The 13655-nt window shown below is 38.1% G+C and overlaps 1 protein-coding gene and 1 long non-coding RNA gene across 2 annotated transcripts; both read left to right on the forward strand.

The window, feature by feature from the left end:
* The first annotated feature begins 2385 nt into the window (after window positions 1–2385).
* On the forward strand, window positions 2386–2772 carry LOC142169606 (uncharacterized). Its single transcript, XM_075231493.1, has one exon. The coding sequence runs from the start codon at window positions 2386–2388 to the stop codon at window positions 2770–2772; it is 387 nt and encodes a 128-aa protein (XP_075087594.1).
* A 4833-nt stretch (window positions 2773–7605) lies between these two features.
* LOC107799831 (uncharacterized) lies at window positions 7606–13298 on the forward strand. Its single transcript, XR_001651226.2, has 3 exons — window positions 7606–9891; window positions 11593–11680; window positions 13127–13298. It is a non-coding gene; the product is annotated as an uncharacterized LOC107799831 (long non-coding RNA).
* The last annotated feature ends 357 nt before the right edge of the window (window positions 13299–13655 follow it).

The raw sequence follows: 13655 nt of genomic DNA on the forward strand, positions 1-13655 counted from the left end.
TCGAAGATAGCAATTGGAGAGATGATGAAGTATGGGTACCAACTAGGGTCTGGGCTAGGAGCCTGATCAGATGGGATAACAGAGTCGATTGAACTGAAAGGGCAGAAGGGTATCTCTAGCTTATGGTATCAACCTACAATTGGAAAGACTTATACCGATAATCCGGGGAAGAAGGCTTTTGTACCAGAGCGTGCTTCGGGTCCGAGTCAGAGCACAACATCAGAATATGACATAATTGATGCAATGGGAAGATTGTTCGTGACTATTATCGAGGAATGCTGCGACGAAGTTGATATCAAGACACCGATCATTCGGGATGCCGAACCAGGAGAGACTTTGCAGAATTGGACCGCCAGTCCATCTCTGTTTTTCCAGGAGTCTTAGTAGTGTGGAATTGTAGTAATTTTGAAAAATGCATGGTCAATTGAGGCTTGAACCGTGCATGTACCTTTTTTGTCAATTGCCTTTTTGGACGCTGAGACGTCCTTTTTGATAAAATAAAAGAATTACTTTTCCTGAAATCATTCCGAATTCATTTTTAGATCTTATTTATTAGTTTTTCTTTTTTAGTAAACAAATCGATAAAAACTCGCATTCCATGATTATGACATGTAACAAAACCCTCGAGCAAAATGATGCAGACTACGAAGAGTATGGCGAACGCATGATGCCCGAGAACCTCCCGTTAGGAATCGAGCAGTTAGAGAGCCAGAAAAAGCCCAACCTTGAAGACTTAGAAGTAATCAACTTGGGAAACGAAGAAGACGTGAAATAAACATGAATCAGCATCCATCTGAAGACAGAGCAAAATGAAGAATTGGTAGTGCTTCTCTGACAATACATCGATGTGTTTGCTTTGTCATATGAAGACATGCCTGGATTAAGTATCGACATAGTCTTGCACAAATTGCCCACCGATCCTGCGAGACCACCCGTCAAGAAAAAAACCAGGAAATTCAAACCATATTTAAGTCTATGGATAAAAGAAAAAGTCACCAAGAAGATAAAGGCAAATGTAGTGAGAGTCACTAATTATCCTACATGGTTGGCGAACATCGTACCAGTACTGAAGAAGGATGGGAAGATTAAGATATGTGTGGACTATCGAGATCTTAACAAAGCTAGTCCAAAGGATTATTTCCCCCTACCAAACATTCATATCCTTATCTAAAACTGTGCGAAAAACGCGTTGCAGTCGTTCATGGATTATTTTGCTGGGTACCACCAGATTCTGATGCACAAAGAAGATGTGGAGAAGACATCATTCACCACACCATGGGAAGTTTATTGTTATATGGTTATGTCAGTAGTCTCAAGAACGCCGGTTCTACCTATATAAGGTCCATGACGACTCTCTTTCACGGCATGATCCACAAGGAGATCGAGGTATATGTGGATGATGTCATCATCAAGTCTCGGAAGAGTGCAGATCATTTGAGTGACTTGAGGAAATTCTTTGAAAGTTTGCGGAGGTACAGTTTGAAGTTGAATCCTGCGAAGTGTGCATTCGGAGTCCCCGCAGGGAAATTGTTAGGTTTCATCGTCAGCAGGGAAGGGATTGAGTTAGATCCTTCAAAGATCAAGGCCATTCAAGACTTGCCACCGCCCAAGAGCAAGAAGGATGTAATTAGATTCCTCGGCTGATTAAATTACATCAGCAGGTTCATAGACCAGTCAACGGTAATCTGTGAGCCCATTTTCAAGTTGTTGAAGAAGGAAGCTGCTATAAAGTGGGTGGACGAATGTCAGAAAGCTTTCGACGGGATGAAGAAATATTTGTCGAATCCACAAGTGTTAGTTCCTCCGGAACCCGGTAAACAACTATTACTATACTTGTCCATTCTGGATAATGCATTTGGATGCCTATTAGGACAACACAACGAGTTTGGAAGGAAGGATCAAGCTATCTATTACCTGACCAAGAAGTTCACACTTTATGAAGCCAGGTATACCATGTTAGAGCGGACCTGCTGTGCTTTGACTAGGATTATCAAGGGTTGAGGCACTACATGTCCGCATATACCTACAGGAAAGTTGGCCAAATGGAAAATTCTTCTTAGTGAGTTTGATATTGTGTACGTGACGCCGAAAGTTATCAAGGGACAAGCATTGGCCAATTATCTCGCAGAGAACCCAATGGACAAGGATTACAATCCACTCACTACATACTTCCCACATGAAGAAGTGTTATTCGCAGGGGAGGATATTGTAGAGTCATACCCGGGGTGGAGAATATTTTTCGATGGAGCAGCAAATTTCAAAGGTGTAGGGATTGGGGCGGTTCTAATTTCTAAGTCAGGATAGCATTACCCGGCTTAAGCCAAGATAAGGTTCCCTTGCACAAATAATATGACAGAATATGAAGCATGCATCCTTGGGCTAATAATGGCAGTCAACATGGACATCAAAGTGCTTCTAGTCATAGGAGATTCTGATTTGCTTGTACACCAAGTTCAAGGTGAATGGACCACCAAGAACGCCAAGATCCTTCTATACTTGCACTGCGTAAATGAGTTATGTAAGAAGTTCACCAAGATTGAGTTCATACATATTTCCAGAATCCAGAATGAGTTCGCCGACGCTCTTGCAACCTTGTCATATATGATCCAGCATCCAGACAAAAATTACATTGACCACATCGAGATAGAGGTTCGAGATCAACAAACATACTGCTTCCATGTAGATGAAGAGCTAGTCGGTAAACCGTGGTACTACGACATCGAGAGGTTCCTCGAAGCAAGAGAATACCTAGAGAATACCGCCATTTGTTAGTAGCGAGCACTAAGAAGACTAGAAAATCACTTTTTCCTTATTGGGAAAGTCCTGTACAGGAGGACCTCGGACTTGGGTCTGTTAAGATGTGCCGATGTCGCTGAAGCAACAAGACTACTGGAAGATATATATGCAGGAACATGCGGACCTCATATGAATGGTTTCGTTTTAGCCAAGAAGATTTTGAGAGCATGATACTTTTGGATGACCATGGAAAGTGATAATATCTGTTACGTGCAAAGTTTCACCATTGCTAGATTCACAAGGATTTTATCAGGGTTCCACCTGATGAGATTAACGTAATAGGTTTCCTTGGTCGTTCGCTGCCTGGGGCATGGACGAGATTGGACCTGTAGAACTCGCCGCATCAAACAGACATCGCTTTATCCTATAGACATCGACTACTTCACCAAATGGTTCGAAGCTTCTACATACAAGTCCGTCACGAAGAAGGTGGTGACAGAATTCGTTCGTAACAACATAGTCTGCCGATTTAGGATACCAGAGTCAATCATCACTGACAATGCAACCAATCTCAATAGCATTCTCATGAGGGAGATTTGCGAGAAATTCATAATCGTCCACCGCAATTCCACAGCCTACATGACGCAAATGAATGGACCAGTTAAAGTAGCCAACAAAAACATCAAAAGGATCTTACGGAAGATAGTAGAAAATCACAAGCAGTTGCATGGGAAGCTATCCTTCGCTTTATTAGGTTACCGCACCACTATGAGAATGTCCACTGGGGAAACGCCATATATGTTGGTATATGGTACAGAAGTTGTGATACCCACATAGGTCGAGATACCATCTTTATGAGTCATTCATGAAACCAAGGTAGACGACACGAAATGGATACATGTTAGGAAGGAGCAACTCATGCTCATCGATGAAAAGAGAATGGATGCAGTATGTCATGGTAAGCCGTATCAAAAAAGGATGTCCAACGTGTTTAGTAGAGAGGTGAAACCACGGCAAGTCACTCCGAGGCGGCTGGTTTTAAATAAGATATTCCCCCATCAAGAAGAGGACAAAGTAAAATTCGCACGTAACTGGAAAGGTCCTTATGTGGTCCATCGAGTATTGTTGGGAGGAGCATTGATCCTAGCATAAATGGATGGCATAGTCAGCACGAAGCCCATCAACTCAGACGTAATCAAAAGATACTACATTTGAAGACAGTAGAATCAGGGTTTAGTTGTAATAAAAATACGCCCGACCTAACTTCCCACGGTGGGATACGTAGGCAACCCATGTAGGGTCCGGTCTCTCTCCCTTCTCCCTTTTGTAGTAGAAAATACAAATATTATTTTTGTATGTATTCGGAACTACGCCACGACTTGATTTCCTTTGGCGGGAATACGTAGGCAATCCATATCGGATTCAGTCATCTATTGTAATTGAACTACGTTTTGGCCAGATTCCATTTGGATACATAGTCAGTTTGAGTCAGACTCAGCCACTTCATTTTAATTTCTCATCATTTTTCATCTATTGTGATCGAACTGCGTTTTGACCTGATTCCATTTGGATATGTAGATTGCATGAGTCAAGCTTAGTCATCATCATAATTCATTCATCAGTTTATTATCCTCGAACTATGTTCAGACCTAATTCTGTTCGGATACGTAGGCAACCTGAAAAGGTTCGGTCATAGCCCTAGGAAAGCCTTTGTAATGCATTTATTAGATTAGGACAAGATCACGACAGCAAGAAGCTACGTTATTAGGAGCATCTCGAGGAATCTTAATCAACAGGGCAAATCATCTACAAACCACATTCGTGTAAAAGGGAACTTTCGAACATGTCATAATCTGGAACGATGACATTTGCCATAAAAATGAACGATTTTGAAAATCTTTTCTAGAAAACTATCATTCCACCTACCGAACTTTGTGGCATAATTCACCAGATCTGGGGCAAGGACAGGCCTGCAATCAACACAAACTAACACCCCCACCCCCCTCCTACTGAGAATTTTTCTTTAAGCGTAGAACCAATAGGAATCAAAGAATGCTAGGTCACACTAGGAGCAATGAAGAACCTGCTACCATCTCATGAGCCCTTATCTTTCCTTCATTATTTGATTCATTTGTTTCATATGGTTAAGGGCTAACTTCGAGTTCTTCGCAGGTGTTTTTGAGCCAAGTCTTTTATCCATTCGGAGCACCCTTTATATAGTAAACCGTCTGCTCAACCAATCGAAGTACCTTGTACATATCGAGCCGCTAGCCCCGCTGATCGAAGCCCTGTAATAGAAGACCGTCTGCTCAACCAATCAAAGCACCTTGTACATAGCGAGCCACTGGCTTCGCCAATCGGAGCCCTGTATATAGCAAATTGTTCGCTTCACCAACAAGAGCACTTCGCACAAATCACACTATCACTCCACCATATCGCAGATTCTAAGAAGATAGTTGCAAATTTCATCACTGACTTCGCTAATCGAAGGATGGACCATCCAATTCTGCCATACATTTTGTCGATCGACGGCTGCAATATAGTTTCGCAGTCAAGCGTATCTCTCGGGCATGCTCCTTTATTTCTTTCTTTTATCTTGAATGTTTTGACGTTTTATTTTTGCAGCTTACAGGCTTTTACATTTAAAGTCATGTACTACATCGTGTTGAGATATCTTACATTTCAAGTCAACTACTCCCATCGCGTGGAGACTTAATGCTCCGACAGTTGCGGAACGGTACACAACCTGACTAATAATCAAGTCAACTTCAAAGGCCCATCCATGACATCCCAAATAATGCTCCAGAGCTTGGAGACTTCAAATTCAAATATCACGTCACCCCGATCCCAAATAATGGCTAGCCGGCAACCAAGCATAATCATTTCCTCATTATTCACATCATATCTTAACACATCTGCATTACAATATATGGGTATGTGTGTATTTTCTTTTGCAGGATCAAATATTGCGACTTGGAACTTCTTCTAAGCAGCAAACCAAGCTACAACGCTATGAGGGATAACAAACTCATAAGCAGGTAAATCATCAAAACTCCAACTCAATCCGATCAGTAGAACTCCAAATCATCAAATCTTCAAGTCTCATAATTAAACGGCAATCCGTAAGGTCATTCTGGGGTCCAAGATCTTCTCATCTTGCAGTATCGTCATAACACGATACTGGGGCAACTCTTGCAAGCATCACCCCCCTCCAAATCATCATTCCAAAACTACATAAGGTCCGATCCTCGTTAACCCTGAGGTATGTAGGCGATTCAAAGCCAGAATTCGGCCCTAATTTTCCCTAAATATTCTCTAATCTTTTATGATCTTACAACTCATAATCCTCCCCAAATCTATATGTCATTCTTGCAATACATGCCTAAAGTCAGGACGAAAATTGGTCTTGGTTCAAATCTTTGCCCGAAAATTCTTTCATCGTCTCCGGTCAAAGAGGGCCAGTTGTTGATGACCAATTTTAACCCTCCCTTTTAAAATTAAATTATTTATAATTTAATAATTTTCAATAAATGTGTTAAAAATATTTTCTAATCAATAACACCTATTTTTATAAATATAATAGAAAATTAGTGATTAATATCATCAAATTAATAATTTGATATTAAATAATTATAAAATATATTACCCTTTCTATTTTGAAACTATTAAAATAACATCTATATTTTGATACACAAGTTTTATAATTAGTTCAACAAATTAATCCTTGATTTTTAATAAATTCGCTTATCATTTAAATAATTCGAAATTAATTTCATAATTTGAGTAAATAAAATATTTTAATGAATAATTAATTAATTGCAGCAATTTATAACATATTTGTTGGTTATATTTTTACTATATTTAACAAATATTAATTAAGTTTAATTAAGTTAATTTTAAAAGGGTTAAAAGCATAAAAGGCTATAATTGCAAATACTTGTTAATACACAACTTGGCCATTTATTAAATCAAAACCAACCCAAAACCACCTGACTTGATTCGAAAATCAACCCCTTCATTCCATGTTGGCGATCCTCCCCAACCCTTGGAAACGAATCGAATTATGCCACGTCGCTCCTCAATACCACTCACACAAGAAGCACACCTCATCTGGACCATTGATTCAACTAATTAACGATCCACGGTTAAACCAAATTTGCCCCTTTTATTTTAATATCCACCAGCGATTTATCTCCGCCGTTGGATTAAAGGAAATCCAACGGTCATCCTTTTTTCTTACTAAAATATTTTACCTCCGAAATTTCGGAGCCGTTGATCACAATGATCCAACGGCTCCCCTTCGCTCACTCACTTTAAACCTATCAAGACCTAAATCCTAATTCATTTTACCCAAACAGGCCGCCCTACTTTCCCCTTTTCCTATCTTTTCTCTCAAATCCATCAAACCTTACCAGTCCGAATCTTTGCACAAATTTGTGCAAAGCTGCTTGATTCAACCTCGAATCATTCATCTTGTCCCTTCTAGCCGTGATTCACGCCAGTTTCTTTTCCATTTCCACCGACAAAATTAAAAAACCCCAAATCATAAACCCTAGGCTCAACGATGAAACTTCAAGTCTTCTGATCTCTCTTAATCTTCTTTCAAATAGGATGTATGCATGAAGGATTCTCAGGCTTCATCATGATTATTCGATGTCCAGAGGTCAAACGCAGTAACAAGCTTTGTCCAATGGGTCTTCACCTTCAACGACCATTTCCTATTCTCAGGTAAATCCTTTTCCCTCTTCTGATTCTGTGATTTTACCTACTTTGCTATCATCATCTCGACCATTGTCATCTTCCACTAACTAAATTCAAATATGCTAAAAGCATAAGACATTGAATGCCACTATAAATAGTAGCTTTAATGGCTCACCTAACAACACCAACATAATAAACGAACAACATCTAAGAGAATTAAAGGCTTTAAACTTTCTCACTGATTTTCACTTTCTCTTCTCCGATTCTGAGTTTCTTTACTGTTCGAGGTTAAGCTTGGATTTCTAAATGGATAGACAAGGTTCTTGTTTGGTTTGCTAGTCCTTAGAAGGTCAGTGTACACTGACCCTCCCTTTCTCTCAATTGTTTGTATTATTTTGTGCTTATCATGTCTTTTTCTGTTGATTATCTTTTGTTTATTAGTTCGTGGTCAATTATCATGTCTTGCTCTCATGTGTTAGCCTTATTATTTGAGCCAATTGTTTTCTGATAATCTATGACTTTTCCAAGGTTAGGTGGTTATTCTGCGCTAAGCAACTTAATAAACTTTGCCGGATAAATGCTTCCTAAAAGTAAAATACCTAAGTTCCACTGAACTTCTGCAATTAGCTAAGAGATTGTGATAATTCTACGTGAGTTTATCAGCAGTACTATTATGTTTGTTAGCCTAATTCATGTTGTGTCCTCAAAGTTTCCTTGACATCTTGTTGAGAGTCATACCTGCTATATCTATGCTTGGATTAGTAATGTTGTACCACTTTTAATTCAACTGAATGACCCTCATTATAGTATCCATGCCATACACCTAACTTACCTGTTTAACTGATCTGATATTGAAACCATGTCTACCCTGTGCATGTAAAACTCACATATTCTTGTGATTTGAACTTCTGTAATGAATTCACTAACTTGTTTATTAGACAATTTTCTCATTTGATATGATTTGTAACCTTGCAGCCATTTAGAAATATCATTGTGCATATGTTTGAGTATCTTCGGTTAGCTTTTATACTTTTGTTTGCTCATGAACTTCCTGTTTGCTTTTCCCATTCAAGTAAGACTCATGCTTAAGCTATTACACTCTTCACTTAAAACTGTGCTATCCTATAGAAGAAGGAGTTGAACTACCTATTTTAATATCTTAACAACATATAATCTGGAATGTAAGACAATTGTTGTCATTTGTGGACCTAAGGAAACTCATTGATCTTTGTTTGTCTTGTTTAAAGGAATGTAGTACTATACTTAGTTGATATCCTTGGCTGTGAAAGCTTAACTGTAACTTTGGACATTGGTTGAGACATGATAGGTTAGAGACCATGCTATTAAGTTTAAATTAGATCAAAATTGATTCTGTAGGGATACTTCTACTGTTTGTTACCACTTCAAGGGAGTCTGAGCAAGAATGTTAATATAAGTACTCGATGTAGGGAGAATTCAACCATGTGTGTGGGAACTTTGGATTGTTATGAATACAATCTAAATAGTTGTTAAAGTGTTGTGAACTTAATTAAGGATTCCTATAAGTTTGGACCTACCAATACAACCAATGAAGTTAGTATGCATGTCTTCCTACACCCCCAGGATCACTTAAACTCAGCATCTTTAAACTTGGAATAGTCTACTGTTGGTTACTCTGAAAATATCCTTGTTCTGCACCTGTGATTAATTTCTTTAAATATTTTAATTCATGTTATAAATGAATGCTGAGTATCTCTGGACATTGTTAGTATCTGCTGTAATTGACCTTCACCTTCTAGGTTCTAATTATAAAGTTAATGGTGTAATTCCTAAGGTGTTCATGGTTGTGCACCATGATAGTGCTCTCCATAGCTTCTGAACTTTGTGTACTTGAAACTTTTGTACCTGCTGTTGTTCTCATGTTAATTATTAAGTGAATACATTATTTTTAACTAAACCTTTGAGGAAGAGTGAGTGTGAGTGATTAAGGGTATTTGGGTTGGTACCTAGTTTGTGGCTAAGATGCCATTCTCTGACATAGGCACTGCTCGGAGTCCCTAAGACCCTTGTGAACTCTAAAGTGCCAGGGATTCCAAGGGTACCTTGTCCATGAATGAGGCCTTATCCTAATCTCTTGGTCATTAAATCTTATTAATCCTCCTAGGATTAATACAAATAGAAATTGGCATTAATTGTAATTAGTGTCTGTTACAGTCTTGTCTTGTTGGGCCTTGTGATTTTTTTTTTGTTACAATCTTAGTCATATTTATATGTTTTAATTTTATTCTGTTGGGGCCTCATGTGGATTTCACTAATTGTTTTCATCTCTTTTGTATGCATGAACTCGACTTGGGCCCATCGAGCCCATCTGGAGCTAAATCCCACCATCCGATTATGAGTGGTCGCATTTCCTGTTTAGTCCACTATTCATGCACATTATGTTGGGCCTGAACATTTGCTGGCCCAATTCAACGAGTACAGTTTTCTTTCTCCTTTCCTTTAGATGATAAAATTAGTTGCTCACTCATTTGTTTATGTATTTGATACTAACACTATTGTTAAATATTTAGGCTATGCTTTGATTATTTTAGGAACCTAGGCAAACCAAAGCCATAAGTAAAATAAAGAAAGAACCTGAGCTTATCTACCATATTCATTGCAGTAGTTTGATCATTTACCATTAATAAGTAAAAGACTCTTGAGTGTCGCTAACCATTTTCATAAGGTTCTTCAAAAAGGAATTATAACTAAACTGGCATTTCAAGACTGGTCTTCAACAAAAATAAAAATCAAGCACGGCTAATAAACTGCAACTAGTAGCTTCGCTCAGCTTTAAAAAAAAGGCATACCTTCGGTATGAAAACAATTCTTCAAAGGTATACCCATAACATGGTTACCTCACTAAGCCACTTTTTTTTTCAAAAGACAAATATTTAAAACATAACTACATTCATAAGTCTTTTTTAACTTTGAAGATGTGAACATTTGAAAGATCCTTTTTACAAATTACAGTATTTAGTAAAACCTATGACCTCTTTTTTTAAGTACATGCACAATTTTCTTTCAAAAGTGGTAAGATTTAAAAGAAAGACTTATAATAGTTTCAGACCTTAAGCACTAATTAAGTAGAATATAGACATTTACTTCCAAAAACCTAGCATAAGTCCGAGGAGCTATCTCAGGTAGATTTTAGGGGGTGCCTAACACCGTCCCCTTAGAAGAATAGGAACCCTTATTATAAATCTCATCGTTTAGCAAAGCAATAGAATAATGATCTAATGAAACACAAGCACCCTTGTATACCTGTAAATATTAGATGGCGACTCTCTTTTATCAACAACTGGGAAACCGCTAGTTGAATCTTGTTTTGACATGTACAAAATAGGGTACAACAACCGTACCTGCGAAACTTTGGGCGTAGGTGCGGAGCAGCAAAAACCGTAGTAGTGGCGCTTAAGCGCATTTGGGCAGGTCAGATATGTCCGAAAATGTGAAGGAAGGGGCGCATCTGCGTTATCGCTGAAGCAGAAGTTAAGGCGCGTAAGCGAAAATGCTGACTAGGTAGGAGTTTCAAAGAAGTGGAAGATGATTGCCCATGCGCTATTGTAGAAGCGGGCCTTTATCCGCATGTGCGAGAGGACGAACTTTTAGTGTACTCCGCATAAGCGGGATATTTTTCGCAGAAGTGACGCCGCAGAAGCGGCCGATTGTTCGCAGATGCGAAAGAGCTGGGGAGAAGTTTATAAACCGAGATTTTGGTTCTTTTTATCGGAACTTGAGATTTAGAGCTCGGTTTTGAGTGATCTTGGAGAGGATTTTTACCACATGGATTAGGGTAAGTATTTTTACTCGATTTTGATTATATTCTATTATTCCATCTTCGATTTGGCATTTGATTAATGAATTTTAAAAGAGGAATTGGGGGGTTTTGTCTAACTTTTTTAAAGACAATATTTGAGATTTGAACGTTGATTTGGAGTCAGATTTGAGTGAAATTTTTATGGTTGAACTCGTATTTGAAAGAGTTATCAGAATTTGTGAGTTTTGTTGAGTTCTGTGATGCGGGCCCAGATTGACTTTTTGGTTGACTTTGAGTATTTGATTAAAGATTTGACCTTTTTCGTTTGGATTTGTTTCCTATAACATTACTTGATGTTTTGCGTTGCTTTTGGCTAGTTTCGAGTCATTCGGAGGTTAATTCACGCAAGATGGCATTTCTAGAGTATTGTTTGGCTTGCTCGATATTTGATTTGGCTTGTTTGTGGTAAGTAACATATCTAAACTTAGATTTGAGGATAATTATCCTTGGGAACCATGTATATGAGATATATTGGGCTGATGCATATGCGAGGTCACTGGCGTGTGATCGTGAACCAGTGTAATCATGATCCAAGTTGACTTTCATACTATTATTGGACTTGTTTTGCTATCAAATCTTGTTATATCCGTGTTTTCACTCCTAGTTTCATTATTTCTGAGCTATGATTCATGTTAGAAATCATGTTTAAGTTAAGTGATTACTTCGGTTGAGACCTAATGAGGCTATTTCCATTGTTTTGAGCTATATGTCTTAACTGTAGTTATGCACTCAGTCATGATTCTTTATTTGCATATCATATCTCAGTTTCTGTCCTTTACTTGTTGTTACACTGCACATTGTTGTGGTCTTTTATAAGATGTACTATTTGGGCTGGGTGATATGAGATTTGTGAGCCCTTGAGACTTGAGAGGTTAATGACTGAGGTGGGTCTTAGTGCCTTGAGAGTGATATTTGTATCAAGTTACATGCCGCAACAGGCCTTATTGGCTTTATTGATATTTGGATCGGATTGTACGCTACAACAAGCCTTATTGGCTTTATTGTTATTTGGATCAGGTTGCACGTCGCAGCAGGCCATATTGGCTTTATTCTTAGCGCTTAGCAGGATCCGCCTCTCCAAAGTCTGACATACCAGTAGCTAACACACACACACACACACACACACACACACACACATATATATATATATATATATATATATATATATATATATATATATATATATATATATATATATATATATATATATATATATATATATATATATACACACACACACACACTGGAGGGGCTTTCCAACTAGGCACCCACACATTGTTGAGTGATTTTTGTGTGTGTGATGGAGTGGGGGCATTGATCCCGGCATCTTGAGTGTGCTGAGAGTGAGGGTACTTGATGATATCACTGTGGAATCATTTATTTGACATGTATATTTTACATGTAGGCAAACATATGTATTTTCCTCATGCTAGACGATAATATGACATTTAATAATTTGACATGTATGCTTGACTTGTAGGCATAGAGATGTAGTTTCCTCATGCTAACTGGTAAATGAAAACTCTCTGATGTTTGGAAATTGGAATAACACAGTTATTTTGATAAACTCATGTTTTAGTTAATTTTCAGTGGTAAGATTTGGACTTTGACTGTTATACTTGAACAACATGTCTACTTTCCCGTAATTTTGAACGAGCTGATCATTATACCTCTTAAGTTATATACCTCTACTGTCTTCACTATATTGTTATGATTTGTTATTGGCCATTGGTATTAGACTCTGACCATTCTCTGAACTCGTCACTGCTTTTAACCTAAGGTTAGGTTTGTTACTTATCGAGTACATGGGGTCGGTTGTACTCATACTATACTTCTGCACCTTGCATGCAGATCTTGGAGCTGATATTACTGCACATGAAGGAAGCTGGCATTGAAGATGTTCCCATTGTCCGGATATTGCTACCACTTTTTCTTGGTAGTTTTAGATTTGAGTTCTGTTTATGTATATTTCAAGCTGATGTTGTAATTATGTTTCATACCAGCTTTGTAAATCTAAAGTCTTAGTAGCTCATTGCTTGTATTGCCAATCCTTGGGATTTCTTTTGGCAGTTCAGTTATTTTTACTCATTGATTATTATTATTCTCATTTGTGTTGTGTTAAATGTTATTTGACATACCTAGTGGTTTGGGTTAGGTTCCATAAACGACTAGATGGAATTTAGGTTGTGACACCCAGCAAAGACGTAATAACAACAGCATGCTAATCCTTTCAAAACTTATAAGTGCTAGTCCTTATAATCGAGCTACAATTCGTAGAAGCTTAAACAAGGTAACGAGAAGCATAAATCACCTTGAAATGATCACAACCAATCTATATCTTGGTCCTCTTCATCTAAAAACAACCTCCAACACAGCTATA

Source organism: Nicotiana tabacum, chromosome 15 (assembly GCF_000715075.1).
Source record: "Nicotiana tabacum cultivar K326 chromosome 15, ASM71507v2, whole genome shotgun sequence".
NCBI classification, from domain to species: domain Eukaryota; kingdom Viridiplantae; phylum Streptophyta; class Magnoliopsida; order Solanales; family Solanaceae; genus Nicotiana; species Nicotiana tabacum.